This window comes from Seriola aureovittata, chromosome 12 (assembly GCF_021018895.1).
Source record: "Seriola aureovittata isolate HTS-2021-v1 ecotype China chromosome 12, ASM2101889v1, whole genome shotgun sequence".
Taxonomy (NCBI): Eukaryota; Metazoa; Chordata; class Actinopteri; order Carangiformes; family Carangidae; genus Seriola; species Seriola aureovittata.
This window is the reverse complement of record NC_079375.1, coordinates 21,652,848-21,680,676: the sequence shown is the minus strand read 5'-3', so window position 1 is coordinate 21,680,676 and position 27,829 is coordinate 21,652,848. Positions and strand designations below refer to the sequence as shown.

Genomic DNA, 27,829 nt, shown 5'->3' with positions numbered 1-27,829 from the left:
CAAGTAGCTCCAGGTTAACCCACTGAATCTTTTCAGTGTTAGCATAAAGTCTGTGATAGATTACTGCTGCTCTTACTGCCGCGTAAATAACCATAAATCACGCTTGGCACGGCAAATAAATGATTTTAATTTCCAACTCGAGTTTTGTAAAGTAAAATGTGACATACTAAATTGAACTTGAGCTAATTACGCTTTGATTTATAGACAGTAAGTAACACACAGAACAACATTCACTTTCTTTGCAACTTTTTGTGACAGATTTTTTTAGTCGCAGTGATCTTTAAGGACAATGCGTCGTATCATTGGAGGGGCCAGTGCCAGTATCCACAAGCAGATACATCAGTTCAGTCTCCGTTGGGAGTAGAAAAGGAGATAATTTAGGGAGGAATGTACTGAATGTGATTTTCTTTCAGTTAGGGCCGATTACACCACCGGTGGGTTTGATTTAATGTCAAACCACACTGAATTGTTTGAAACCATATTGGAAGAACAGAGGCAGAGGGGTTATGGGGTGGAGTGGAGACAGGAATGCAGAAAGATAGGGTTAGGGAAACAAGGGTAGAGGAAAGAGAAGACGTAAAAAAACAAAAAGAAAAAGCAAGGAAAAACATGCAGAAAAAGAAGAGAGAGTGAATGCAAGGAGAGCGGATGAAGAGATAAGTCAAGGAGGGGTGGTGAGAGATCACAGGACAGAGAGCTTCTTTCACAGCTAATGTGACATGCATGACACTGGTTTAGCCTGAAGGAACATTCCCAGGTCAGGGCTGTGTGTGTGTGTGTGTGTGTGTTTGTGTGTGTGTGTGTGTGTGTGTGTGTGTGTGTGTGTGTGTGTGTGTGTGTGTGTGTGTGTGTGTGTGTGTGTGTGTGTGTGTGTAATGTAACAGTAATGTTCTGTGTTAGCATTCACCATCACATGATGCTGCCTGAAGTCACACTTAAATCAAAACCACACGCGAAAATGCACACACAAATACACACAAATACACACAAACACACACAAACACAAAGTCAGGCCACAATAACAGGCAAAGCTAAAAGATTGACAGTCATAAATGGTTGTGACTGTGTCTCTGAACAGATAATGGCTAGAAAATTTATGCTTTTCTTTAAAGAGAGGTACATAACTGACTAGTTTCTAATTTATTATATTTAATATTGTATTTATTGCAAAAAGAAACTCTACCTCTTGACATACCAGGTGAGGTACAAGTCGGCTTAAGATAATGTTGAGCAAATACAGTCACAAAACACATAAAGCCTCATGAACAGGCCCGATATTGAACAGTATAATACAATAGCTGAATGGTCACACAACCTTTAAACAAACAACATCAGTAGTTCAGTAACTAGTGGGAAAATGACACACGGACAATACATATAAAGGCACTAATGTGACGGATGATAAAATATGCGAAATGCTCAGTACAAACATATACTTTAAAGGAAATACGTACAAAAAAACAAAACATAAGAGCATTAAATTCATTGTTTAACTTTTTCCAAGCTGCTGCAGTGTGTGGTAGCAATTCATAACACAGCATCACACTCGAATATAGTCATAATATATACAATAATACAATATAATATGCAATGCAGAACTTATCGCAAGATTCATAGCATCAAAGTATCATTCACTATCCAGGCTGCGAGCCAGATGAGCTGTCGCTAATTCACTAATTTTACATAACACTTGTGCAGAACTTCGCCTCGAGCTCAGCTCTCGATATTTGGTGTTATTAACACCGGGTTTTGCGCTTCACACGTCTCGAACTTGTTATCCAAGAATATAGTTTTTTGAAGTGCACTGATACTTTTTTTTCTTCTCGGACATGGAGAGTGTTCAGCACCCCATATTGGCAAGGGGACGTCTGTTAGGAGATGAAGGAGACTTCATATGATGTTGTGGATGAGGCAAGAATGGGCATTTATTCACATTCAGTCAGCCATACTTCAATATTTTGGTTTTTGTCATCATATCTCCTCTTTTCTCACTTCCACTTCCTCTTCTCAGGCTGTAGCAGTAGATTTGTTGGTCATGCGAGAGTTAGTCTGGTCGGAGGGTCGTTCGGTGACCTTCAGCTTCATGCACGACTGCTTTTCATCCATCAACATCTCAGCCGGTAGACACCAGCAGCACAGGCAGGACTAGAGCAGGAAAGAAGTGTTAAGAAAGACTGTAAGGAGTAGGCTCAGAGATAAGAGTGTGACAGTATTAACAGCTTGGTGAAAGAAAGAAGACAAACTAGTGATTCCTTTTTTTTTTCTTGATTATAGATCAATATTTCGGGGGAATACACTTATTCGCTTTCTTGTCAAGAATTGTATGAAAAAGATATGATATGTAGGTTTATTCGTCAAGCTTTAAAGATACTGTTAAGCGGAAAAGCGCTAGGCTAGCTGTTTCCATCCATCTTTATGTCAACCTAAGCTAGCGAGCTGCTAGCATTGGCTACATACAAACATGAGACTGGTATCAATCTTCTCATTTAACACTCAGCAAGAACACGAATACCTATATTTTTCAAAATGTCAAACTATTTCTTTTGCATGTCGCATACATTACATTGCAGCTGAGCTACTTACCCTGAAGCAGTTCTTGAAGCGCTTGCTGACCATGTAGAGGGCGATGGGGTTGATACAGGAGTTGACAGATGCCATGTTGATGCCGATGTAGTCCAACACCAGAAAGAAACTGAAAGGGTTACAAAGACACATCAGTCTTCCATTCTGGAGGGAGATTCAGTTTTACTTTAACTCTTTCCTTTTATCGTGCTTTTTTTGAACACAATGGGAAATGTATTTTATTCCATACCTGAGCAGTTCACAGCGGTTTGGGTCTTTCTCATCGTAGATGGTCAGCTTCAGGATACGACTGAGGTGGAGCGGCAGCCAGCACAGAGCAAAGACCAGAACCAGGCAGAACACTGTCTTTGCCACCTCCCTCCGCTGAACACGAAAACACCCATAAATCATTGTGTAGTAACAGATTGTTTTGACAGCTTGGCACTGAAATAGCTGCGGTGAAATTCTGGCAAAAGCAAAGCAGTCTTATATCAATTGAAACTTCTTTTATTTTTTGATAGCTGAAAGATTTATGATCATAAATTAAATGTCAAAAAGTCTGAAGTCTGATTGAAGGAAGGTGAGCGCTTTAAAGGCATGACGTCACTGTATTTGTCTTAGCTTTCCTGTCAATAGTTTTGCTAATTAGTCTAATGCTTTAATTATAAACCTTCAATATAAAAACAGATTGGCCAAATAAAATAAATGCCATCATCAAACCTGTTTGAGGTGATCACTAAGGGCGATCTGGACTCCGTTCTTCTTCCTCAGCATCTCGCAGGTCATCAGGGTGTAGAAAATCGCAGTGCAGGCCAACGGTAGGCAGAAATATGCGCTGAACAGCCACCAGTCCTTTGCTGATTTATAAAACTACAGAGAGAAAACAGGAGAACTGCATTGGAATATGCACAAACATCTGTACTTGACAGCTTGGATTAAAGGTTAAACTTGTCAGAAATAAATTTAATGTAGCGTGTGTGCTGTCTGACAGCGGAGCGGGGGGGACTCGAGGGTGTGTCTCAGATTCAGTCTTGTTGACTTACGTTAAGAATCCATTTATCAAAGGTACCTCTGTGGAATTAAAACTGTTCATTGTTGTTATTTTAAGGCAAATGGAAGACACATGAATACACACACACACACACACACATTCACGAACACTGCAGTATGTTGCGCAATAACTCTTGTGATATACTGTTTTTCATTTTCTGTAAACTCTTTTTAACCCTGATCTGGTCTGGAAGCGTTCGCAGTATGACTGTGTGCGTACGTGCTTTTGTGTAGGTACATATATCCACTCAAGATTCAGCATGTGTACCAAAATGCACATCTGCATCTATCTGTTTGAGTCAGCATGTATTATACCATATGTGCAGGTTTGCAGTATGACCAGCTGTATCAACACGTGCTGTTTTTTTCCACACTTAATCATGTGAAGCACGTACCACCTGACTTAATGACAGTTATTACCATCAGGCCATGAGGCTTCTCAACTCCTATATCTAAATATTCCACATTGCATATTTGCTTTCCCGCTTGTCTGCACTGTTTGCCATGACCATTGAACTAGTGCTGCTAAATTCCCAGTATGATTTACTTTTATAAATAAATACTTATTTTCATATATGTATATTTTATTTATATCTCATCCCATCTCTGTTTACTTTTTATTAAATTTTATATTCAATATTGTACCAGTGCCAAAATTATGTTTGACTATATGACAAAATAATAAGGAAGAAGAATAAAACAAAACTGAAACTTATTGGCCTCTGACGGTCTGTGTGTTTCAACTCACCCTCATAAAGTCAGTTTTCTGCATGGGGTGCAGCAAACAGATCCTCAACTGTTCTCCTTTGTAGTCCATGGTGATCATGTCGAAGGCTATTGCCTCTGGCACAGCCAGGATGATGGATAATATCCATATGAGCACTATCTCAGTAGCCATCCACTTAGGAACTCCAATCCCTTTGATACGGCTCCACGACGCCACGGCACGATACCTGGAAGATCCAAGTGCGATACGTTCACAATCCATATTACATTTACCAAACACACACAACAGTGGTATTGATCTTCTTGTTTCACCACAGAAACCAGAAGCTAATTTTCCAAAATGTCAAACTATTCCTTTTGCTAATTTCATCTTAAAGTGTAAGTTTAACAGATATAATGTCTGACTAACTCTTTAATTCTGAGATGGAGTATTACACATCTTTTATCCTTAACGATAAAACTGAAACGTACATTTGAGCTTTTTTGAAAACGTACTCGATACGCTAAACATTAGCACCGTGTAATACAAGATCTGAAGATGGTAAATATGAAAACAAATTTGAATTCCAAGCTCAGGGTGTAGTTGACAGTAGAATAAGCGTCCATTCACGGATCATCAAAGTTAAAAGGAGCCAGTAGTGAAGACGTCAAAGGTCGGGTCAAAAGTCGAGTGTGACAGTGTTTGTGTTTAATCGCTGACTGTAGTTGTGTCCACATGAGCGGAGGGGTGAGTTTGGGTCGTTACGGTGTATTTTGTTGTATGTTCACACACTGATGGCACAGCGTCAGGAGCAGTTAGGGATCAATCATTCATTAGACACCACTGTACCACCTGGGCCACGCCCCCCCCCCCACTGTTTGCGGTTGGGTTTACCTGTCAATACTCAAAGCACACAGACTCAGCACTGTGATCCCCACCGACGCTTTCTGGACAAACGGCACCAGCTTGCACAGCGTCACCCCGAATGGCCAGTCTTCTGCGAGGAGCTGGAGAGAGACAGGGACAGACAGAGATGAACCATGGGAAAGAGTGAAGCAAATTGTCTGGCTCCATGTTGTTTTTCTCCCAGCCACAGACCATATAAGCGTGACCCTGAACTTATTTGTTTCTGTGAACATCCAGAAATTTGTTTTTTATTTTGCTTCTTTTTCAGGTTGAATGTTTTAGTCTTTTCTTACAAACACAGAGAGGGCTTTGTTTGACCTGTAACCCACGGAGATACAGTAGCTTAGGTAACATGTGGAGAACAACAAAAACACTGCTAACCTTGTACAATATGGGACTTTTTCTGTCTGCCTCAGATGTGCGTCTGGAATGTGAGTGTAGATCTTTAGGAATCACATGTGGCCCTGTATTCCCCCATCCCCATTTTGAAATAACAGACTTTTGAAATAACAGACTGGGAAGCGCTCTGCAGCCCCCACGATGGCGACATCGACACCATGACCCACTGCATCACAGACTATATTAACTTCTGTGTGGAGAACACTGTGCCCTCCAAGTCCGTACGCTGCTTCGCCAACAATAAACCCTGGGTGACCTCCGAGGTTAAGGCCCTGCTGAACGAGAAGAGGGTCTTTAGATCGGGGGACAAGGAGGAGCTGCGCAGAGTCCAGAAGGAACTCAAACAGGAAATCAGGAAAGGGAAGGACTGTTGCAGACAGAAAATGGAAGAGCGGCTGGTGCAGAATAACACCAGAGATGTCTGCAGGAGAGACCTGAGCTGTGGCCACAAGAACTGGGCCAATGAACTGAATCTGTTCTTCAACAGATTTGATTCTGCCCCCTCCCCCCTTACCTGCCCTGTTGTGTTCCCAGTTGTGGGATTAATAAAGTTATTCTAATGTAATGTAATCTAATCTAATACCACCCTGTCTCTCCTGTCTCTGCTCTGGTATGCAACCACGACCAGTTGTTTTAACATGCTTGCCCCCTTACCCAAATATACAGATACTTTAGTCCTCTTTCTTTCTCTCCAACTCTCTCTCACACACACACACACACACACACACACACACACACACACACACACACACACACACACACACACACACAAAACGAGCCCAACAGATAATAACATGCCAGAGACACAAGGGGATCTAGAGGGGCTCAGACTCCAGTAAAGTAATAACATGTAAAGAATACTTGGAAGCCCTCTACTTGGAAGAGTGTGTATGTGTGTGCTCTTGTATCTGTGTGTGTGTGTTGAAGGTTTAAAGTCCAATATGCAGCAAAATATTTGCATATACCCCTAGAAAGTTATTTAAATAAACTTAAGAAGGATATTAAACACAATAAGAGTGTAAAAAATGGTAAGGGAGTTTTAAATTCACTGAAAGTAAAAATAATATTAAGCACCAAATCATTATAAACCTGTTGGTGTGTATGGTCTAGGCTACAGGGTGTAGGCACCTTGACCTACCTTGTAAACATTAATGGGAATGCCAATAATGATGTGCAGCAGGTCTCCAAGCGCCAGGCTGGCGATCAGGATGTTTGGCCCGTTACGCATGCACTTATTCTTATAGATGATCCTCAGAAGAGTGGAATTGCCAATAATACCAACAACAAACACCAGGCAGGACACCACCGTGTTAATGTACTTAAAGGTGTCACGGATTTCTGTGGGTCCGGTGCACATGGGAGGTAGCCGGCGGCGGGGCATGGTGATGTTAGACCTCACTGGACCCTGCACATCCCTCTCTACGAGCCCAGGTCTCTGGGTGACAGTAAGAGGCTCCTGGGGCACTTGTTTCTTTGGCTCCAGCTGCCCACTGGCCACAAGGATGTGACCCGCCAAGAGGAGTAACTCCAAGCAGAGGAGATGAGTCTTCATCCTGGAGTTTGTTTTGAATATGGCTTTTATTCAACAGGGCTGCAATAGATCCTCCTTTCAATGCACCTGGAACACAAAGTCCAAGAAAGTCTGTTAACGGGAATATTATTTCACCATGTGAAATCAAACAGCCGCTCTGTCTGGTAGGGATATTAGGCTCCAGGACTTATTATGTGACTCGCAACTGTCACGTCTTTTAACTGTTAACTCAATAAAAACTTACAATGAAGATCTACAAACCAACCCTCCAGTAACATTATCATTATTTTTAATTCAGGGACTGTACAAAAACTATTAGAGGATGAGTTTGAAAAGGGGGAAGGTATTAGAAATGATCTTTTGTCTGAAAATAGGGTAGTCTCACTTTTTGGGAAAGCAAGGGAGGCTCTTTTATTTTTATTATTTCAGCCTTTCTTTGCAATATACTTTAAAGTTACATTAGAAAGATAACTTTGACTTGTTTTTTTTCATGGTTTATGAGGTTACACATTTCTATATTCGGAGGGCAACACTTCGGTGGTTTATTGATGTTTACATTGTTGTTGTACATTAGAAGTTACATTAAGATACTAAGCAACAGGTTGTAGTAGTTTAATTAATTAATAACTCTGCAAGGGCCTTTCTGAAGTGAGACCCAGCTCACCAACACAATGATTTTCATACAGTCCCTGAATCCACCAATAAAAGTTCACCACAGTTTACATTCGTACTTACCCAACTCCTGACTGAGGTAGAAATTTTCCAATGTTTGTGCGTCTTAGATCAAACGTCCCCCAGTAACTATCAAGCTTTCAGGACAGAGAAAAGTTCCCAAAGCGGAGGGATGCTGTTCCTGTTCCTGCAGTGACAGTCCAGTCATCTCCAGCAGCAGCAGTCCTCTCTGTCACTGGTGTCAAAGTAAAAAAAAAAAACCTCCAGATCTGAGATCCAGAAGCTCCAGTCAGCTCCTCTGGTGGTTAAGTCCTCTGCTGTACTGGCTGCTGAGTCTCAGTGTACACAGTCTCAAGAGTCTGCTGAGTTGATCCCTGTCTTCCAACCCCTCCTCTTTTTATGTAGAAGAGGGGGTGGAGGGACACGGAGGGAGGCAGGCAGGAAGTTCACAAGTTATTTACCATTTATCAAATTGCCTTCATTTTAATGGAGGAAACAGGGTCAAGTCATAAAACAGGTCATAAGGAGTAAATGTGTGTTATTGGTACTCAGAGGTGAATTTATAGTCTCTTACATTTATGCTATATTTTATCCCCCAGTGGCATCATCCATATTTCTATGCGGTGTTAAAATATTTCACTTTTATCCCACTATTGTTCTCTTAAGTAAATAGTCAGACAAAACCCTGTTACCAGTACCAGTGTATGTGATATTGAACCATTTCCTTTAATCTACATCCACAACAATTCTATCACTTCGACTTTATCAGGCTTGTCAATATACTGTCAAATTGTAGATAACTGCACCATGTTTGTCCTGCTGATACTCACTGCAATAAGAAACCACACCAAGAAACATGCAGGAGACATTAGTCCCTTCTGCATCCAACTTTTTAGCTGCCAAACTTGATTAAAGAATTAAGACTAAAAGACAGTATTTGAAAAAGAGTTTTGAATGTTTTAGAAAATACAGTAACAATATTATTACATTTATTTTTACTGATAATTTATCAAATGAACTTGTAGATGCAAAGATCATTGCGTCTTGAATCCTTCAACATGAGTCTTCTGCCGTTCTAGCAGCTCTGTCTTTGCAGTGCTGAAGCTAAATGCTAACGTTAGCATGCTAACACGGTCACCATCGCAAGGCTAACATGCTGATGTTTAGTAGGTATAATGTTAAGTGCGCTCACCAACCACCTTGCAGCCTGTTAGCATGTTAACATTTGCCAATTAGCACTAAGCACAAGGTAAATCTGACACTATTAGTTTTATTGTATTACATTTTTTTGGCATTTGGTCATAAATTACTGGACAGAGTGAAATTTTGCTGGATGAAAAGTCACAATCGCAATTCAACTTGAGGAGGACGAATGTTTGTTCTAAATTTCATGGCAGTCCATCCAATAGTTGTTGCAATAAATCATTAAAAAAAACAACCTCATTGTGGTGCTAGAGGTTAAATCAAGGGATTACCAAAGTTATTGGTATTTCACAGTATTCCATCCAATATTTGTCAAGATATTTCAGCCTGAACCAAAGTGTTGGACCGACCGCCCAACGTCGCCTTCTTCAGAACAATGCTACTACTAAAAACAAACAAAAATATATCTTCCTGAATGTGCCAGTGCTTATTTTGTGGATCACGGATTGATTGTTACTTGAAAAACATACCGTAAGTCGCGTTGTTAAACATGAACATATACATCACATTGGTACTTTGGTTTAATTTACAGACGAGACAGTGAAAATGGCGTCTAGCTTCTGTATCAAATCAGTGGTATAGTTAGCACCTCATAAAATTAAAACCGCACTCACAGTTAAACCCTTCGCTTCGTGTCACAGAGGGGATGTTGCCGTGTTTCCATCCCCCTCCTCACCTCAGTGTCATCCCATGTGTGTTTTATTTTCTCTCTTTGTGTGTGAAGTGATTTTTCTCCTTCTACCACTCTTCACTTTAAAGCAATTTTCCAATCACATATAGATCCAGTCTTTTGGTGAGTCTCTTGTTTGCTTTAAGATATTTAGGCTGCTATGCTAAAATGAATGTGGTTGACCACACCTGTATTGGCCCGGTGTTGATCCTCCCTGTGAGGCTCATACTTTTCCGGGAAGAGTTACAGGCCAGACAACTGTCAGCACCAGATGTGCTCTCTGTTTGATAGATTCCCGTCTCAGTGGAGCCTTAAGAATCTATATTAGGTAGACTGTTGTTTTTTCTACTCTTTGTCTACTGCATGTGCACTCGAGAAAAGAGGGTTCATGAGAACAAATTCTCTCTATCTTTGTTAAGGTTGAGTAACTAAAACAACCTAACCTGCTTTACTATCAGAGCCGAGAGGATTATCTGTGAGTGGTCACAGAAGTGATCCAGTACCCACTTTGTTTCCATCTCCAAACCCCGTCCGCTGATGAGAGCCATGACATGAATTCTGAAAGCTCCAGAAAATGTCCAGCAATTTTTCGTGGAATTTTTTGTCAAACTATTTCCAAGGTCAATATCGAACCATTGTTTGGATAATGGATCAGGTCGGTTGCTAGAATATTAAGATGGGCTCGTTCTCTTTTATGCCTCCATGCCGGTGACACCTGGGGCTGGAGGTATTATGTTTTCAGGTCGCCCTGCCTGTCCGTCAGTCCAGCAATCTGTCCGTCCCATTCTCGTGAACATCTGGCACAAACATCAACTCGGACTCAAGGATGAGCTGATCAGAATTTGATGGTCAAAGGTCAAAGGTCAAGGTTATGAGTCACAAATCATGTGACTCATAACTCAAGAGTTCGGTAATTATGACAAAATTTGAAACTGCGAAATGCTCTACATGCCATGTGATGGCAGAGCTATCACAGTATCATGCCTCAGATGTGAGGAGCAGTCCATGAGCCTTGTGAGTAGGGAGACAGTGTTCTGGCTCATGTTCAAGCCCCCGAGGCAACAGGCGTCGAACACTGAAGCCCTACATGACTCAGTAACGCTGGTCTGTAACGAAGAGAGAGAGACAGAGAGAGAGAGCTTCACTTTTCAGGATCGTTACGTTAACGAGTTTCATTACATGAAATTCTTAAAAAAGCATGAAATTCCACATAAAAAAAGGAATATTTACTAGTATTCAATAGAGAGTTTGGGCAAACAATACAATGGGAAGAAAACCTGATATTGATTTATCTAATGCTGATCACAGTTTGAATTATATTTTGATAGTAATATAACCCTTTACAGTAAATACACCAAGACAGCTGGCACTAAAAATCTCCGATAGAGCTTTGAAACGTTTTGACAGACAGTATATCTTCTGGCAGTAAGACTTCAGTTTTATGTCTTCCAGAACAATGTTGGGTTGTAATTATTGTTGATAATAATAATAATAACAGTTGATAATAAATAAACAATAATAATTAGATTAGTCCACTTCCTTTGTGTGTCGTGTTGTACAGCCTGATGAGAGTGGGAATGACTACTTTGTGATCTGTCACAGAAGAGTCATAATTCTTTTCAGTAATTTGGGGATTGGCTTGTTTGCTGTGTTAATAATAGTTTGATCAGTGCGTTTGATTACGTGTGTTTTATGCTAGGTGTGCGGATGCTGTTGGCCAACGCCTTCTTAGCTGACTTTCTAACAGAAACCATGTGCAGCACTACAGTCAGGACTCATCTGTTTCAGTTCACAGCTGGAGGGTGAGGGACTGTGGCTAATGTTAAAGTTAGCCGTTGATAGTCAATAAGTACCTCCAGAACCATGGGGTGGCTTCTTGTTACCATAAACATATTGTTTTTCTACACCACTTAAATGCATAACATGTGGGAGTCGCAGGTTTCAAGTTGTTTCAAAGACACTTTTGATGGAACTGGATACAGAAAGTAAAGTTAGGAGTAATTTAACAACTAATTTTTCTGTTGAGTTATTAGTAAAATAATGTAATTACTTTTTAAATGAGCAATATATAATTTCATTTATCATATTTTTCAAGTAACTTAACACTGCTCAGAAATCTAAAACTATAGCTAAAACACATGCTGTAGGTCACGGCCTTTACTTTTAAAGAATCCCTGACATCAGAGGGTAAAAAAATACAGCTGTCACTCAAACTCATGTTTTATTATCACCCACATTAGTAACAGACGTTTACTGCTCTTGTTTGGGAGTGAAGGAGGCTCACTCATCCCTCTTAGCATTGTCTATGTATTTTATGGGCTCATTAGCCTGTGCTGGTTAATGTTTGGAGAGAGCCCCCCCACACACACACACACACACACACACACACACACCCCACCCTCCCAGCCCGCTTTAAAAGCAGAAAATCCTCTTCAGTTACACCAGATCCAACAAAGGGCTGACTTGTTTTGAACAAGTGGGGATTCATTGACTTCTCTGTCAACAAGAAGGCACCTTACCTAACACACAACACATTCTCTGAGCCCGCTCTTAGCTGCTTGATATACTGACCGGCACTGAACCGCATTATATGTGTGTGTGTGTGTATGTGTATGTGTGTGTGTGTGTGTGTGTGTTTGTCGCTGTCCTCCGGGGTGAGAACAGGCTGATTGGCCTTTGCCCTGCAGCCTAGAGAACTGCACGGTGTGTTAATAGAAAGTAATTAGCTGACACTTTATTACAGCTATAAACGAAGCAGCTCCTGGGTGAGTCCTTTCTTCACTCCATCAATCCTTTTTCTGTTTGTTTCACAAGTGCCTTTGTCCTTTCATTTCCGCTGGATCCTTCCCAAAACTGTATTTGCACATTTAGGTTCCACTTAGAAAGAAACCTGTCTCTAACGAATAAATATTTCAATTCATTTATATAAAGAAACGAACTCAGGTTTCCCTCAGAACATAGGATTTCTGGAAACATCAGTGAGAATTTAAATTTACTGTGTTTCACAGCTTGTTTCTCTCTTGCATCGGCTGGTGACCTCATCTTTTCAATCCAAGGTTTTCAGCATCTGTGTCGCCAGAGGTGAGACATGCTGAAGGTTTGAAAGGGCAGTGGTTGTTTTACTTCAAGGACCTGGCATTAATATCTGTGTCAGGTGATCTGAATACAAGTAGACGGCTCTAAGCGCAGGTGTGAACGCACCTGAGACACATCGAAGGACCGCCTCCTCAACTGACGTCCTCTGCCACAGTCTTATTAACCGCAGTTTCATCATCAACCAAAGATATTTTACTGTTTCAAACATGGAAAATCTTATTTTATTTTAGAGCTGTCGCCCCCCCCCCCCCCCCCCCCCCCCCCCCCCCGTCTCACACACACAAACATATTGACAACAGATCTGTCCTTCATAGTCGGATTGGCTGAAAACTACGATGCATACATGTTTATTTGCATGTAGAGCAGGGAAGTGTGAGCCCATCACACGTGGTCACTCAAAACGCATGTGGATACAACACACCTCGGTGCAGGTGAGAACTGACGTTCTTACAGCTGTCCACTTGTGATCAGATCAAGCTAAGGTACCAAGCCAGAAGGAGCATTAGCTTAAAGAGATATGCATTAACTGAGCTCTTTATTAGGACCATGCTAATACTTGGTAGGGCTCTCAAAACAGCCTCAGATCTTCATGGCAAGATTTCCACAAGATGTTGGAAATCCTCCTTTGAGACTCTGCTCCATGCTGACGGGACTGCATCACATCGCTGCTGCACATTCATGCTGCCAATCTCCTGCTCTACCAGATCCCAAAGGTTTTTCTACTGGATTCAGGTCTGGAGAGTGGGGAGGCCACTGAAGTTCACCGAACTCACTGTCATGTTCATGAAACCAGTTTGAGACGACGTTTGCTTTGCGACACGGAGCGTTATCATGGTGGAAGTAGCCATTAGAAGAAGGTAAACCGTGGCCATAACGGGACGCACATGGTCAGCAACAATACTCAGATAGGCTGTGACATTCAGACCATGACTGTTCGGTATAAAGGGGCTGAAAGTGTGACAAGAAAACATTCCTCACACCATCACACCACCACCAGCAGCCTGGACTGTCAGGATTCATCACTTGTTTTCTCTGTTCAGTTGTAAAGAGTGGTTATCTGAGTTACCACATCTTTTCTCTCACCTCCCACCAGCCGTTCTCCTCTGACCTCTCTCATCTTCCGTCTGCAGAGCTGCTGCTCACTCGATGTTTTTTGGCTCCATTCTGACTAAAACTGACTGTTGTCAAAATCCCAGGAAATCAGCAGTTTCAGAAACACTCAAACCAGCCTGCCTGACACCATCAATCATGTCAGAGTCAAAATCATTGACACCACATCTTTTCTCCATTCTCATGTTTGACGTGAACATTAACTGGAGCTGCTGACCTGTATCTTCAAAGAGTTGAAGTTTAAAGGCAGTGCTACGTTAAGTCTGGATTAGAGAATGGCGTCTCTTATTAAAACCTGTTTTTAAAATGGCAAAAATATTGCTGCAAAATCAGTTCATAGCTGCGTTGCTCTGCCCACGTTCACTGTTCAAGTATAAACTACTCCTATACCGAAGCAGTTATGAGACAGGTGTTGATGGTACACATATGTAGTTTGAATAACTGTGTTAACTAATTGTCCTGTTAGCAACTAAGCTAACAAGATTTATAACTGACCAGTAGCTTGTTGTTAGTTGAAGAGCTTTATTTCCAGTGTTGGAGAAGCACTGGAGCAAACCACAGCTTTACAAGCTATCAATTACTTCACACTGGGAGACGTTGAACTACAGCGTGATAATACATTTTAACAAAATTGAATACAAAAAGGCCATTTTATTGCAATAGGTGCCGACCTGTTCATAGGTCATGCATAAATGGAAAAAAACAATAACCCAATGTTCATGGGAAAGTGCAAAGAATGTCAGCTTTGGTTTTGTTTACAATAACTGCTACGGCCATGGTGATATTAATCCATGATGACGTTGTCGCTGTGTGAGCACTGAACAACACCACCACCCTTGACTTTTGCACATGCACCACACAAAGGTCAGGTGTGTAGCGGTGGCTGCCTGATGAATGCATTGCCTCAGCATGTCTTCACAGCGGTCAGGATGAAAGACAAAGGGGGTGGGGCTGGTGACGGTAGAGAAGCAATGGTAAAATGAAAATATGAAATCATTCCTTTCCTTCTACAGCCCAAAATTGTTTGTAGTTTCAAAGTTAAGCTGCTGCAAAATGTAGTTTAACTGCTAGTTTAATTACATGTATCTCGCAGCTTCCCAACGCTGTTTATTTCCAATCTTCAATGACATTTTCTTGAATGAAAGAATGACGTACAATACTGAAAACAAAACGGGAAAGGGGAGTAATTGTTCAACTATAGCAATAGAGAATGCATTCATAGTGTTTCTTTCAGCTGTACACAATAAAAGTGCCAGAGAGAAGGAAAAAAAGAGCTTGAGAGAGAAGTTCAAATCCTGCCTGCCCAGTAAATACTTAACCATTTGCACTCATACGTCACAGACTAAGTCGGAGCCCTTCCATTACTCACTAAATTACCAATGATTTAACTTGAAAGGCCACTAGACATATTGTAATTACAAGGCTCTTCCACAGAGCCTGTTGTAAATACGTCCCATTCCTCCTTTCCCCCTCTGCTCTACCTCTGTCATCTCCCTTTTCTCTGCCGCACCCCTTTTTCTCCCCGTTCGGGCCCCGGCTGTGTCCCTTCCCCCTCTAACCATCTCCAGTGTTTGATTTACCATCTAGAGACAAAAAAGAGAGGTTGTGTCCTCTGACAATGACACCATTAGGCACAGATGAAACGACAGAACTGCAGACGTCTGGCTACGTCACCAAGATGCAGCGCTGCATGTGCTTGTGTGGATGCCTTGTTATTGTATCTGCATATTGTATGTGTGTGTGTGTGTGTGTGTGTTTAGTCCCCCTTAGGCCATCATCTTTTGGGTTTTCTCTCTGTGTGATTGTCCTCCTGATATAACGACCTGCTTCTCAGCACAGTAGACTCTTATGTGCATCTACGAGCAGAGTAACAGAACACAAAGATAATACGGAGAAAACCTGCTGATTTTCTACAAACATCACCAGAGAGTAAAAGACAAAAGTTTCTCTGAGGAATGTGAGATGCTTCTCCAATATCGCGCTGCTGCCTGGGTACATATGTTTTTTTCTAGTAGATATTATGGCACCAAGATGGACTATTCCACATATTGCACATGAAAGGATGCTGTTGGTTGGCATCCATGCCTGCTGCGAGTTGCACACACGTGCAAACGCTGCACACAAGCAGGAAAACACATGTTCAGGCTCAGAATAAAGACAAAATGTGGGTTGTGATAAAAAAAAAGCAATAACATGTTATGAGTTTTCACATGATGTGTACTGTGCTTTTGTGTATATACCGATGTGCTTGTGTTATATTTCCACGTGACCACCTTAACAGAACCCGTGTGCTGCGATTCAAACTGTCTGTCTTTCACAGCGCTACTCCGGCTTGTTTTCAAACTCCCCCCCCACACATGGACTCCTGAACTCCACACACTCCTTCCACCAGCCTTCAGACTCTTTCACCATAAAGCTCTCACACCACCTGCCCCCCATATGCGTGTATTATTTCTTAGCTCTCCTCCCTGTAAAGCTGCTGCGGCCTCACACACACACAACAGCACCACCGGTGTTTGAATCGATTTAAGACGTACTTGGATGAGGTCAGGATCTCCACCGAAGCTGTGCTTATCTTTGCAAAACACAATAATGTAGTCTTATCCAGTGTGAGAGAGCAGTGTAGAATAGTGTTCCTGCCTCGGTGTCAACATCTGTTCTGGACTTGAGACTGTGCACAGAAGTGAATTATAAAGGATCCACTATGGGGGAATGTGACTTTTCCTAATTCATTTTCTCCCTCCATTTCCCTCTCTGTGTCTTGTTCTTTAGCAAAACCCTCACAGTAATTAAACCGATTCAAAAATAATTATTACACTGTTCATGCCCCTAGCAGTGAAACTTAACGCATGATACTCTTCACATGGTGTCAGCAGTGATAGAGCATCTTGATGCATGTAATATGCCACAAAGGGCTCTCTCTCTCTCTCTCTCTCTCTCTCTCTCTCTCTCTCTCTCTCTCTTTATGTTCCACACTGTGTCTTTCTGTTTCTCACACATCCTGCATGGTCGGTTATCAAGCCGTCACTTTTGATGGCAGAAAAACATATTTGCAGGTTTTTCACACAAGCAACAAAAACTTTCTCTCTCTGTCTCATGTTTAGAAAAAAAGCACAATTAGTCTTATATATGATTTTATTCTAAAACAAAACCAACTCAGAGCAAAACTGAGCACTTGAAAAACAAAAAAATAGGTAGGACTGTTTATTTTAAAATGTAAAGGTATTTTAAAAGTATCTTGGATTATAGGAGTGATGAGGGGGGTCTGACCCCCTGATCAAGACTTGGACCCCCCCCCCCCCAAAAAAAAGAGGCAAAAACAACAGTTTGAGGAATATATATATCTTTCTTACCTGTAATTGTAAATATTACAATATAATTCCCAAATCCATTGCCTGGAATAATCCTGTAATACGGCGTGGACCATATCTGTGGCTCGAGTCCTCAAGTCTCTCGTCCTGTGTGTGAATGTAAGTAGTTAGCTAACTATCTAGCTTGTTTAATACACTTTCTTACTTTCTGACCATCAGAGTTTAGATTGTGTGTAGTAGTATGTATGATGAACGCTAATGTTAGCCAGTTTCTAACTCTTGCCTTCAGTTACAGTTCAGCTAGCGAATGTTAGCTAGCTGTTAGCGTGCCCTTTCATTTCCAATGTTGGACTGTCATAAAATGTCATATATTATCTAATTTTAACAAACACTGGTGCTCAGTCATGAGCAGTGAGACAATGGAGGATTAGTTGTTGTAGAGATACATCTATATAAAATTTTGTGTTATTTGTCTTTTGTGTGGCTGTGGTGGTTCAGTTAGCCAACTTTGTTTTCGCTCAAGAACTCAGGAGTTTTACCTAGTTGGGTCATTGAACAATATTAAAATACATGTGTGCTGAAGGCTAAATGTTAATAAGTATTGCTACTGTAACTAAGTACATTTTTCAGGTACTTGTACTCTTATATTTCAACTCTATGCTACTTTATACTTCTACTCCACCAGATTTCTGAGGGAAATATTCTACTTCCTTCTCCACTTCATTTGTCTGACAGCTTTAGTTAAACAAGGGAGATACTGTAAGGTCTGTATCACTTCAGTTCACTGAAGCACGTGCCTTCACTGTACTCGGTTTCCTTCCGCCCCAAAGAAAAAGTTGACCCCCATTGCCATTGTTTCATTCACACTTATTTGTGCATGTAAAAGGTCTGCTGACTTACAAAAGCAAAGGAAGCAAAGGGAGTCCTTCTCTCCCACAGAAAACACTGCCCCTGATGTGCCTTAAATGCCTTGTTTGCATGCCAGGCTTTTCTTCAGGAAAACGATGTTTATCTCGATATTTTGAAATCTCTTCTAATGCACTTCATAAAAGCGTGATTTAACCCTTTGATGCATAAAATTACACCAGTACGTTGATCCTAGTGCTCCCTGCAACAATTGTCTGCATTAAAACATTCATGCGGAATCACAACCAAGTTAAATCTGACCTTTAACAAACACAAAGCTCAAAGCAACAAAAAGTGCATTCAACAAAAATCCCTTTAAACAGCTTTAACCCAAACCCAGTGCTGTTTATTTTCTGAACCAATCCATCTGCCTCTATCTTCAAGTACTGTTTCTGAACACGTATAAACTTGCTTTGGTGCGTCACTTCTTTTGCTCTTTCCAGGCTCTCCGCTCCAGATACAAAGACACACACGCCTCACCTACGTCACACACACACACACACACACACACACACACACACACACACACACACACACACACACACACATCCGGGAAAGTTTTCTGGATGGGCAGGGGAGTGAGTCTGTGAGAGGGAGACAGCCATCTTCAAATTCGGTACAAACATTCACTTGGACTCAAGGATGAACTGATTAGATGTTGCTGGTCAAAGGTCAGGGTCATGGTGACCTTTTAAAACATGGTTTAAGCCTCATGAACGCAATGTGTCAGGAAATCCTTCCTTCCTTCAAATTTGTCACAAATGTCCATTTGGACTCAAGTTCTTGTGAATACGATATATCAGAAACACACAGAGGGAATTTCATCTGGCACAAACATTCACTTGGACTCAGAGGATAAATTGAGTAAAATTTGGTGGTCAAGGGTCAAAGGTCAAGGTCACTGTGACCTCAAAAAACACCCAAGAATTCGTACGCTAATTACGACTCGATTTAACACAGTGTGTCATAGGATAAAATGAAGTGATCACGTTTTGTATCCAAAAGGTCAAAGGTCAACTTCACTGTGACATAATGTTCTGCAAAAAACACTTTTGGCCATTATTCAGAACTGTAATGCAGGAAGGAGAGATTGTGACTATATTTCCTGCATCTTGGCTGGTTGGCGGAGGTGTACCACCGCAAGGCAGTAATTCTAGTTTTCATTATGAATGCAAGTTCCCTTTATATGGACTTCCAAGTGAAGAACCAGTGGTTAAACTTCAATACCTGCCTCCTGAACTGGGTTCAGCTCGAAGCTGAATTTTTGCAACAGTTAGCGTTGAAGGACCAGGCAGCTCCCACTTTGTTGGGCCAACCTGGAGATTCATGATCACAACCAGTAAATACGCTTCATTAGAACCGTTCAATTTAAAACAAAAACGGTTGTTACTACCGAGTGTTCAAGTGATGAGTTGTGGGTTGTACCAAGAGTTGTTCCAATTCTGACACTAGTATCAGAACTGCCCCAGATTCTGCCTAAAATACGGGAATGGTACCTGTAACCTATAACGTATCTGACAAACAAGTACATGTATTGGAATCAGTATTGGTAAGGAAAAAATGTGATTGAAATATCTGTAAGACTAAAGCGGTAGGGCCTTGGCTAACTTGCTAGCTAATGGTACTATTTTCAAATGGTTTTGCTAATCGACTATAAACCCACTTTTACCTAGAATTGAGTAGAAATATATTGACTGTTTTTCTATCTCATGATCTTGAATCGTGTTGGACTGGAGTCGGATTTAGAGTTAGGATTACAAGCTGTAAAATGAATCATCTGTAGGTCTTGGTCAACTTGCCTGCTACATTGATCGTAGTCCTGTACTATTAAAACTTCTCTGAGCCACTTTTCTAATCGACAAAAGATGAACAATGTGCCCTTTTCTTGCAGCTTTGTTTTGTGTCATTTACTGTAAACAACAGTATAGTCGCTCCCTGGTTAGACAGCTGGGGCCGTGTTGATGTGTGTATAAGTGTTTACACATTTTTATGCTTGTCATATGATCTTTCATAAATGTTGTGCGGGTAATACACTTTATACTGGATTCTGTAACAAAACCAATTATAACAAAATTACTGATTAGTAGGTAATAGGTATAATGACAAAATTAACTTAAGGATCATTCAATTTTGCCATTCTATTATTGTAGGTTTTACAGTCATGCATTACAATGAAAATGCGAACCATGAGCAAGCAAGAAAATTTGTTCTTTGATGACATATTTTACAGATCACGTAGAGGATGAGGCTCGTCTTTGATGAGGTGTGTGAGGATCCACCGCTGTTAGTAAACGAGCTGAGGAAAATCCCCGTCCCCAAGGAGCCGTCGTTTGCAACAGGCAAGATGCTGGTAACGCCTGTTGTGAGGGGATTAGATGTTATTACAGATGCAAATAAAAACTGTATCTGCTGTGTATTTATATTTATGTTTGTGTGTATATTTACAAATGTTCTTCTATTTTTTATTTCTTTTATTACATTTGCTAAAAATAGTTATTTTGAGAAAAAAAAAAACATTCAGTTCCTCATTACTTCATTAGGGCCAACGGTATCATGAAAGCTTGGTGTTTTCATTTTATTTTACACACTTGTATCTCATTACATGTAATAAAAGCTCACTCTTCTTCTTTTCTACGCCTAACAGGTCCACAGTCAGCTCTGTCTACTGATCCAAACAATTAGCCTTTAAGCCTGGACGGTGTATCCTGCATGGAGGTGGGACTGGAAGCTGGTTCATTTGTCTTACAACTTAATAAGGAAATTAAGACACTCTTTCTCTTTTTATTTATTTATTATATTGGCATGAGGGTGAAAGGGAAAGATGTCTAAAAATATGACCTCAAGAGTATCACCTTTTTTTTTTTTTTACCAAACAAACTCCTAAACTAAACTGTTAATAAATAAATGTAAACTATAGTGTTGGTGTCCATATGTAAAAATGAGCTGCCAGAAGGAAGAGATGAAACAAATTTTATTCCCTTAGGGAGAGAACCACAAGAGATAAGGATCTGAAGTTCTAGGAATAAAAACGTATCATACGTCATGCGTAAAAGTGAAGCCTTAAGCCAATTACGACAAAGTTCTGTCGTCACAGAGGTGGTTTCCAGCTGGTGCAGCCGGAGGAGAGAAACTACAGTAAACTAGGGTTTAAGGTTTTAATGTCATGGGACACAGTGACTCAGTGCCACATGAAGTCGAACGTACCTAAAAACTTTGACCCAGTGAAGACGCCGGAGGAAAAACCAAGAGATAACCAGTTTTTGCAGTTCGTCCTATGGGAGACATGAATGTCTTTACCATATTTCATCCAGTAGTTGTTGATACATTCCAGTCAAAACCACGAATGTCGATTTCATAGTGATTCTGGAGGAAAAATCAGGGATAAATTCATTGTGTGGGGACCATGAACGTCTGCACATAATATTGTGCGAATCAATCAAGTAGATGTTGAGATGTTTCACTGGATAACTGAAAAAATTGACTTGCTTCTGGCACTAGACGAAAAGACAGGGGGGTCACTAAAGCAAGTGAAGACGTATTCATTGGTCCACAATATATACACAGACATGTGGCTGTTTGTTCTGTCCTGACACTGTTGGGTTTGAACTTCAGGTCTGGGTAAAGTGCAGAGATAGACTGAGACAAACCCACAGATGGTAATCTTATGGGACTAAAGAAATACAAACCAAATGTTTGTACACTGTCTGCATTCCTTTTGGGAGAGTTTAATATGCTGAATGCATAAAGTATCAGGGACATCCTTCTGATATTGATTTGCTTGTGCAAAAGCAGCTGCATCTCAGTTGTTCACTATAAAAAATCCCTCCCCGACTCGTCTGCTCCTCTTCCTCTCCGTCAGGATCAGTCCAGATTTAAACAGAGAAATTAGTACCGGAGAGAGACTTTTATCTTGTTTGATCTAATCAGATGTGTTCAGTGTCAGTGACACGGCAGCTGTTACATTCAAAAAGCTTTGGGAAGCTTTTCTAATGTAAGACGGCTGAGAAGTCTTGACAGCATTGGATAGCTGTGAAATTTAATGCTTCATTCATTCATTCCCCAGGAGAAGTTATAATAACCTTGGGGATCCCTTACTGTAGCACCATAATTGTTAATTAATTTGTCTAATACTTTGTTTTATCATCAAATACCTGCAAAGCTAATGACATTATTCCCATCACCCTCTTTGCATTTAGTGCTAATTGGCGTGTGCTAACATGCAAGATGAATGTGGTAAGCTACGGCTATGAAACATCAGTAGGATATGTAAATGTAAAAATTGTCATTCTGAGCATGTTAGCATGCCAGTGTTGGGATTTAGCTCAAGTTCGGCCTCAGAGCTGCAAGCAAGGCTGTACACTCAGTCTTGTTTTAATACAGTCAGCACATCTAAAGCATTCACTTCAATGGAAATATTGCATGCCCTTGATGCAGTTCACGCTTCGCTGGCCAGTTTCTTTTTCTGTTCATTCCCGACTATCTGTGCTGTCCTTGTGCATTTTGCTCCAGAGCCTGGGAAAGTTGATCTACGAGAGACTGAGTGTTGAAACAGTCAGTGTCGAAGCTTTTGGAAAGTGACAGATGGTTAATCATTGTTACATCAACTGGTGACACCGAGTAACAAAAAAAAGAAACTAATTTTATATCTGAAAATTACATTACAAGTTGTCAAGGAAAGTGTAATATGATCATAACCAAATCCAAAAATAAGATTTCACACCCTAAATGCAGCTAACACGATCATTTCTGAAGTGTCTTTGCGCAGAATGAAAAGGGAGAAGAGACATGACTCCGGGTTCTGTGTCATTCTGATCTGAACAGGATGATACTAAGACGCAGTAATGGAGAGAAGACAGAGACAGAGAGACATTCTGTAAGTAGGTTAACACTGGAATGAGGTCTTAATACCAAGATTGGTGATGCATGCCTCCCATTACTGCTCCTCTCCTTGAGGACAAAAATCCACCATGGGAGTTACTCTGTGTTTGTGTGTGTGTGTGTGTGTGTGTGTGTGTGTGTGTGTGTGTGTGTTTGTTACTTTGAATTAACACCAAGACAACAATGGTAAAAACAAACTGTGAGTTTATTCACGTGTGGGCTGCACATCTGCAGGAGTAGTGAGAAAAAGAGAGGCAGCTGTGCAGGGAAGCAGCATTCACTACTGATCTATGTATGTGTGTATCTGTGTGGGCTGAATGTAAATCAATCATAGGAGTGGGAAAACAAACAAAATAACAGCTGACCTTTGCCATACAGTATCATGCCCTGAAGGCCTTTTTCTCTTATCTCAGTTCAGTCCCCCAACCACTGTTTCTTTGATGTTGTTTTTATTCTTTCTTGTACAGTTCACCTATTGAGTGTACAGAAATGTTTTATTTATTCTGGGAAGGCAAATCTAAAACAGAAATGTGTGCATACACACATTACACATACCCCTGGGTTATATGTTCCATATACAGTACATAATGGAGTATAAAATAGATAATTTACAAGTTCAGGGCAAAATCGATAAATGTTGTTGTCAGCTGAAATTGATGAAATAAGTATTTGTTTTGGCCAGTGACTTGTTGTTTTCATTCAGTCCTACAGCGCTCATCATTATTGTTTCCAGCAGTAGTTTCAAGAGGAAAAGCTCATTGCTCAAGCTTATGTGCACATCTATATGTTGATAGTTTTTCTTTCCTCCTAGTGGCCAGAAAAGTTAACGTTAAGGCAGTTAATGCGGGTTTTAGGAGTGATAGTAACTAGTACATAATCAGTAGATAATTATTTTAGTGTGCATCCACCTTATCAAACATAGACGAAACTGAGCAACATCAGGTCAGGAGGGGAAAACAATTTGGAAGTAAAAATTTGTAGGAAACCTTAAAAAACACGCACTCACACACACACAAATACAAATAGGGGTGTCCTCGTTAACCCTAACCTAATAACCGAAATAGGCCCTAATTTGGCCCCAGCAGCCCAGTTAAATATCAACCTATCACACGTAACGTGCATGACAGATTCATCTTGGTGTGTGTGTCTCGACCATGAAAGAGCAAGCGAGAACACACTGGCCCCTCTGTATAAGCAGAGGTCAAACTGCTAGGCTTGCTGAGGACAGAATTGTGTGACTTTAATTGGTGTTGCAACCTTACTGGAAAACAGTGTCAATAAATCGAATTGCTGTCAAAGTTTGTGTATGTGTTCCTGTGTGTGCGAGAATGAATGGAGGTTTTTACAGCTGCACAGTTCTGACGGAGCAGGATTATGGTCTTTTTGTCTTGATGGTTGTAATAGATCAACATTTTATAAAAGCAAGAAAAGATCAATTCCTAATGCTTCCTATTAATCGGCACAAGTCTGATATTTTTCTCTAATCTAAAATGATCGATAATGTTTTTTTACATGCTGGTATTCACTCAGAGATATCTCCACATCGCACAAACTCAGCGTGGAATAAGTAGGTTATTTTGGTTTGTGATCAGAGTTCGGTTTGCCAAGATCACATTTCGGCATGTTCTTTGAAATGCGAGTCTCCTGCCATATTGCCACAGACTGCGCCAGACTGCACCTGTGGAGCGGAGTGTGTGTGTTTTATAAGAGAGGAGGAGAGATGTGATAGGCCTCTCACCTCCGACAGCTTCCAGAAACAGTAGTGCGATTGTTCCTTCTGTAGATTACTGTGATATGAAGCCTCATGCTTTCAGAGAACATGTGACTCTTATTTGGTTGGGAGAGGACAGAGTTACACTGTGTATATCTCTCTCTGCCTGTGTATGTGTGTGTGTGTGTGTGTGTGTAATTATTTATCTGTGAACCCCTACAGTGCATGTCCTGCTTGCCTAACTTGCCCCGGTGAGGTGGGTGAACCCCTGGTTGAACTTATGACTGTGAAAATCTGTTCTAAACTGCGTGAAAATTGTGAAAGTGGCTCAAATAGGCTCCTATTTTTTTTTATACCAGTAAGACTGAGACTTCTGCATTAAAATGCCTCTTCAACTCCTACATTATTTAAAAGTGTTCGGGAGGCACACTAACTCGACTGGTGGCAGGCAGGTGGCTGCTTATCCACACAGAGGTGGTGTTTCCGCGCAGCAAACTCACAGATGACACGGAGCTCAGAGGGATTTAGGGAGAAATTTTTAAATACATCAACTACAGTGCAGAAATCTCACTCACACTGCAGATATTAAGGCTGTATAAGCCGCAACGCAAAGATGGAGTCTTTGGCTTTGGGCCGGTAAATCATCAGTCTATCTATGAGTCAGTGGAAAATACCAATACTATATCAATTTTTTGAAACTTTTGAAACTTTTTGTCTAAATCATAAAACAACAGTGACAAAAAAAAAACTCTGTTCTTCCTTGATAACACAATCACAACTCAAGTCCACTTATTAGGTTAATTTCTGGAGCTTTGAGTCATGTCACATGGTCTTCATCAGCAGAGATGGATCTGACTTGAAAGTGCTGTGGCTGATCACTGAGCTCACATGTCAACAGATCTATTTTCCTACAGAGCTCTGGAAAAAGATAGAAAGTGGCCTTTGTGTGTTAGTTTTTTTGCATGTTACTATTTCCAAAGTCAATAATTAGTTTTCATGTTTAAAGAAGAGCAGACTAAAAGCAGATTAGGCAGCATTGCAGCAGCAGAGGCTGAGATATCCTGACTTTCTGTTACTAGAATGAATCAAACTTCAAAAACCAACAACTTATCTTTGTTACACCTGCTAAATCTATTGTTTATAAAAGTCCAAATCCCCAGTTTGTAATGCAGGCTCTCTGTGATAGATTTGTCTAAAAGCCGAGATAACCCTGGTGGCATCATTGTGACATCAGTTGGGTTATTTTCTCATACTTGTCAAAGCTCCTCCAGAGCCATTTTAAACTGCTTTCATAAGCTGAGCATTAATCCTCATGACTGGTAAACAGACTTTCATATGTGAAATTAATAATTTTTCTATGAATTATCATCTTGCATAATAACACATCATGAGTTTAGCACTTAATAAATCACCATATAAACCAAACTCACCGTGGTAATATGGAAACATCTTCACTATTAGGATCTGCTACAGAGTTAGATTTTGCTTTTTCCAACCAGCTAAGATTAATCAATGATGCCTTCATGTGTCTGTGCAGATTTGGACTGAGAGTAAATACTGCACTGGCTAATATTTTCTGGCATCTGGCATCACATAAAAACATTCTTTCCAGTTTTACCTATTTCTTCTACTGTTCTCAAGTCAAATAATGTCAGGGCCAATAATCCTTTGTCTCACAGCCCGTTTGTGTCTGGAGTCCTTGGCACAGCGGTTGACAACCACTGTCTTAGGGGCTTCATATGGATGCTAATTGGAGCACAGCAGAGAATCAGGACATGTGTTGCATCCTCTCCTCTCTCCTACCGATCCCTTCTCTTCTTGTCATCTTCTATTCTCTTTCTTCAGGCACTCACCCTTGGTTTCCACGTCAGCTGAGCTCCAATAAAGTTTTCTCCAGATCTCCCCACCGACTTCATCTAACATATCATTCCATCTATTCATTTTTATCCCCACTCCTCACCTCAGTCTTTGACCTCTCTTTCCCACCTCTTCCCACTTCATCCTCCATCCTTCTTTTTTTTTTTTTTTTTTAAAAAAAGGTGAGAGCTAGAGATAAACAGGAGTGGAGAACAGCAGCTTCAGACTCTGGTGTGTATGTGGGAGGGCTGCGGTGTCAGTGAGCAATCCCACTAACGCCACCAACACACATTAGAGGCTGCTGATGTTGTGTATGTGTGCGTGTGTGTTTGTGTGGATTGTGCATGCTGTGCTGGCATCCAAAGCCTGCTGTGCCTGAGGGCAAGGAATTTAAAATCAGGCGTCCAAGGAAACTGATACCGCTGAATATTTGAATATTTATTCCTTATCAGAAGCTGGGATATTAATGAGGGAGCTGTGACGGAGCGGGTTATGGAGAGATAGACAGAGTGTGGTGGTTGGGGACAGGCAGATGGTGTGTTTACTCCCCTGTTTTCATGTCTTAGTGGGAAAAAAGCACATGAGCTCTGCCTAGTGTTTATCCTCTGGAATTACATCTAACGCAGACATGGTGATGCTACGATGGAAGTATTCCCTGCTCATCTACAATCTAGAGATTTTTTTCTTTGGCAATTTTACTAAGATGCCAATATCACTTTTAACAAACAGCTATGCAAATATTGCTGTTTGAGATTTTATTTTATTTATTAGTTTATTTGATAGGGACAGTGCTCATTAATGAACATCAGTATAAAATAACAGATGTAAACATGCCAGATTGTAGCAAAGATGCTTGTTTACATCCCTAGTCCCTACACAGGTAACATTATAAATAAATACAATAGACAAATAGAAAAGACAAATACTTTAGTAGTGTAGTCTCTGTGATACATGGGTATACACCATATACCCACTAAAAAAGTATAATCACTTAAAAATGCCCAAGGCAACATAGTTTGTGACAGAACGTGCACTTCAGCAATTTGTTTTTGTAAAAAACGAGTCGGAAGATCTGACAGTAAACTCAACAAACATGTGAGGGCATGTGTCCCGCCCACTGCGCCATCTGATTGGTTACACGTCACGAGTAACAGCCTATCACGCTGAAGGCTGCTGTGTACGCAGACGGCCACTGACTACAGTGGCTCCGGTTAAAGAGCGGAGCTGTGTGTCGAAGGTAAGACAGCAGACATCTCTGACG

The 27,829-nt window shown here is 40.8% G+C and overlaps 1 protein-coding gene across 1 annotated transcript; it reads right to left on the bottom strand.

Moving 5' to 3' along the window:
* Positions 1-103: 103 nt before the first annotated feature.
* On the bottom strand, positions 104-8,174 carry ednrba (endothelin receptor Ba). The gene is made up of 8 exons (XM_056391300.1): positions 7,890-8,174; positions 6,762-7,241; positions 5,213-5,325; positions 4,361-4,565; positions 3,283-3,432; positions 2,813-2,946; positions 2,584-2,692; positions 104-2,145 (listed from the first exon to the last, which is right to left on the bottom strand). The coding sequence occupies exons 2-8, from the start codon at positions 7,173-7,175 to the stop codon at positions 2,008-2,010; spliced, it is 1,263 nt and encodes a 420-aa protein (XP_056247275.1). The 5' UTR covers positions 7,176-7,241; positions 7,890-8,174; the 3' UTR covers positions 104-2,007.
* Between the last annotated feature and the right edge of the window lie 19,655 nt (positions 8,175-27,829).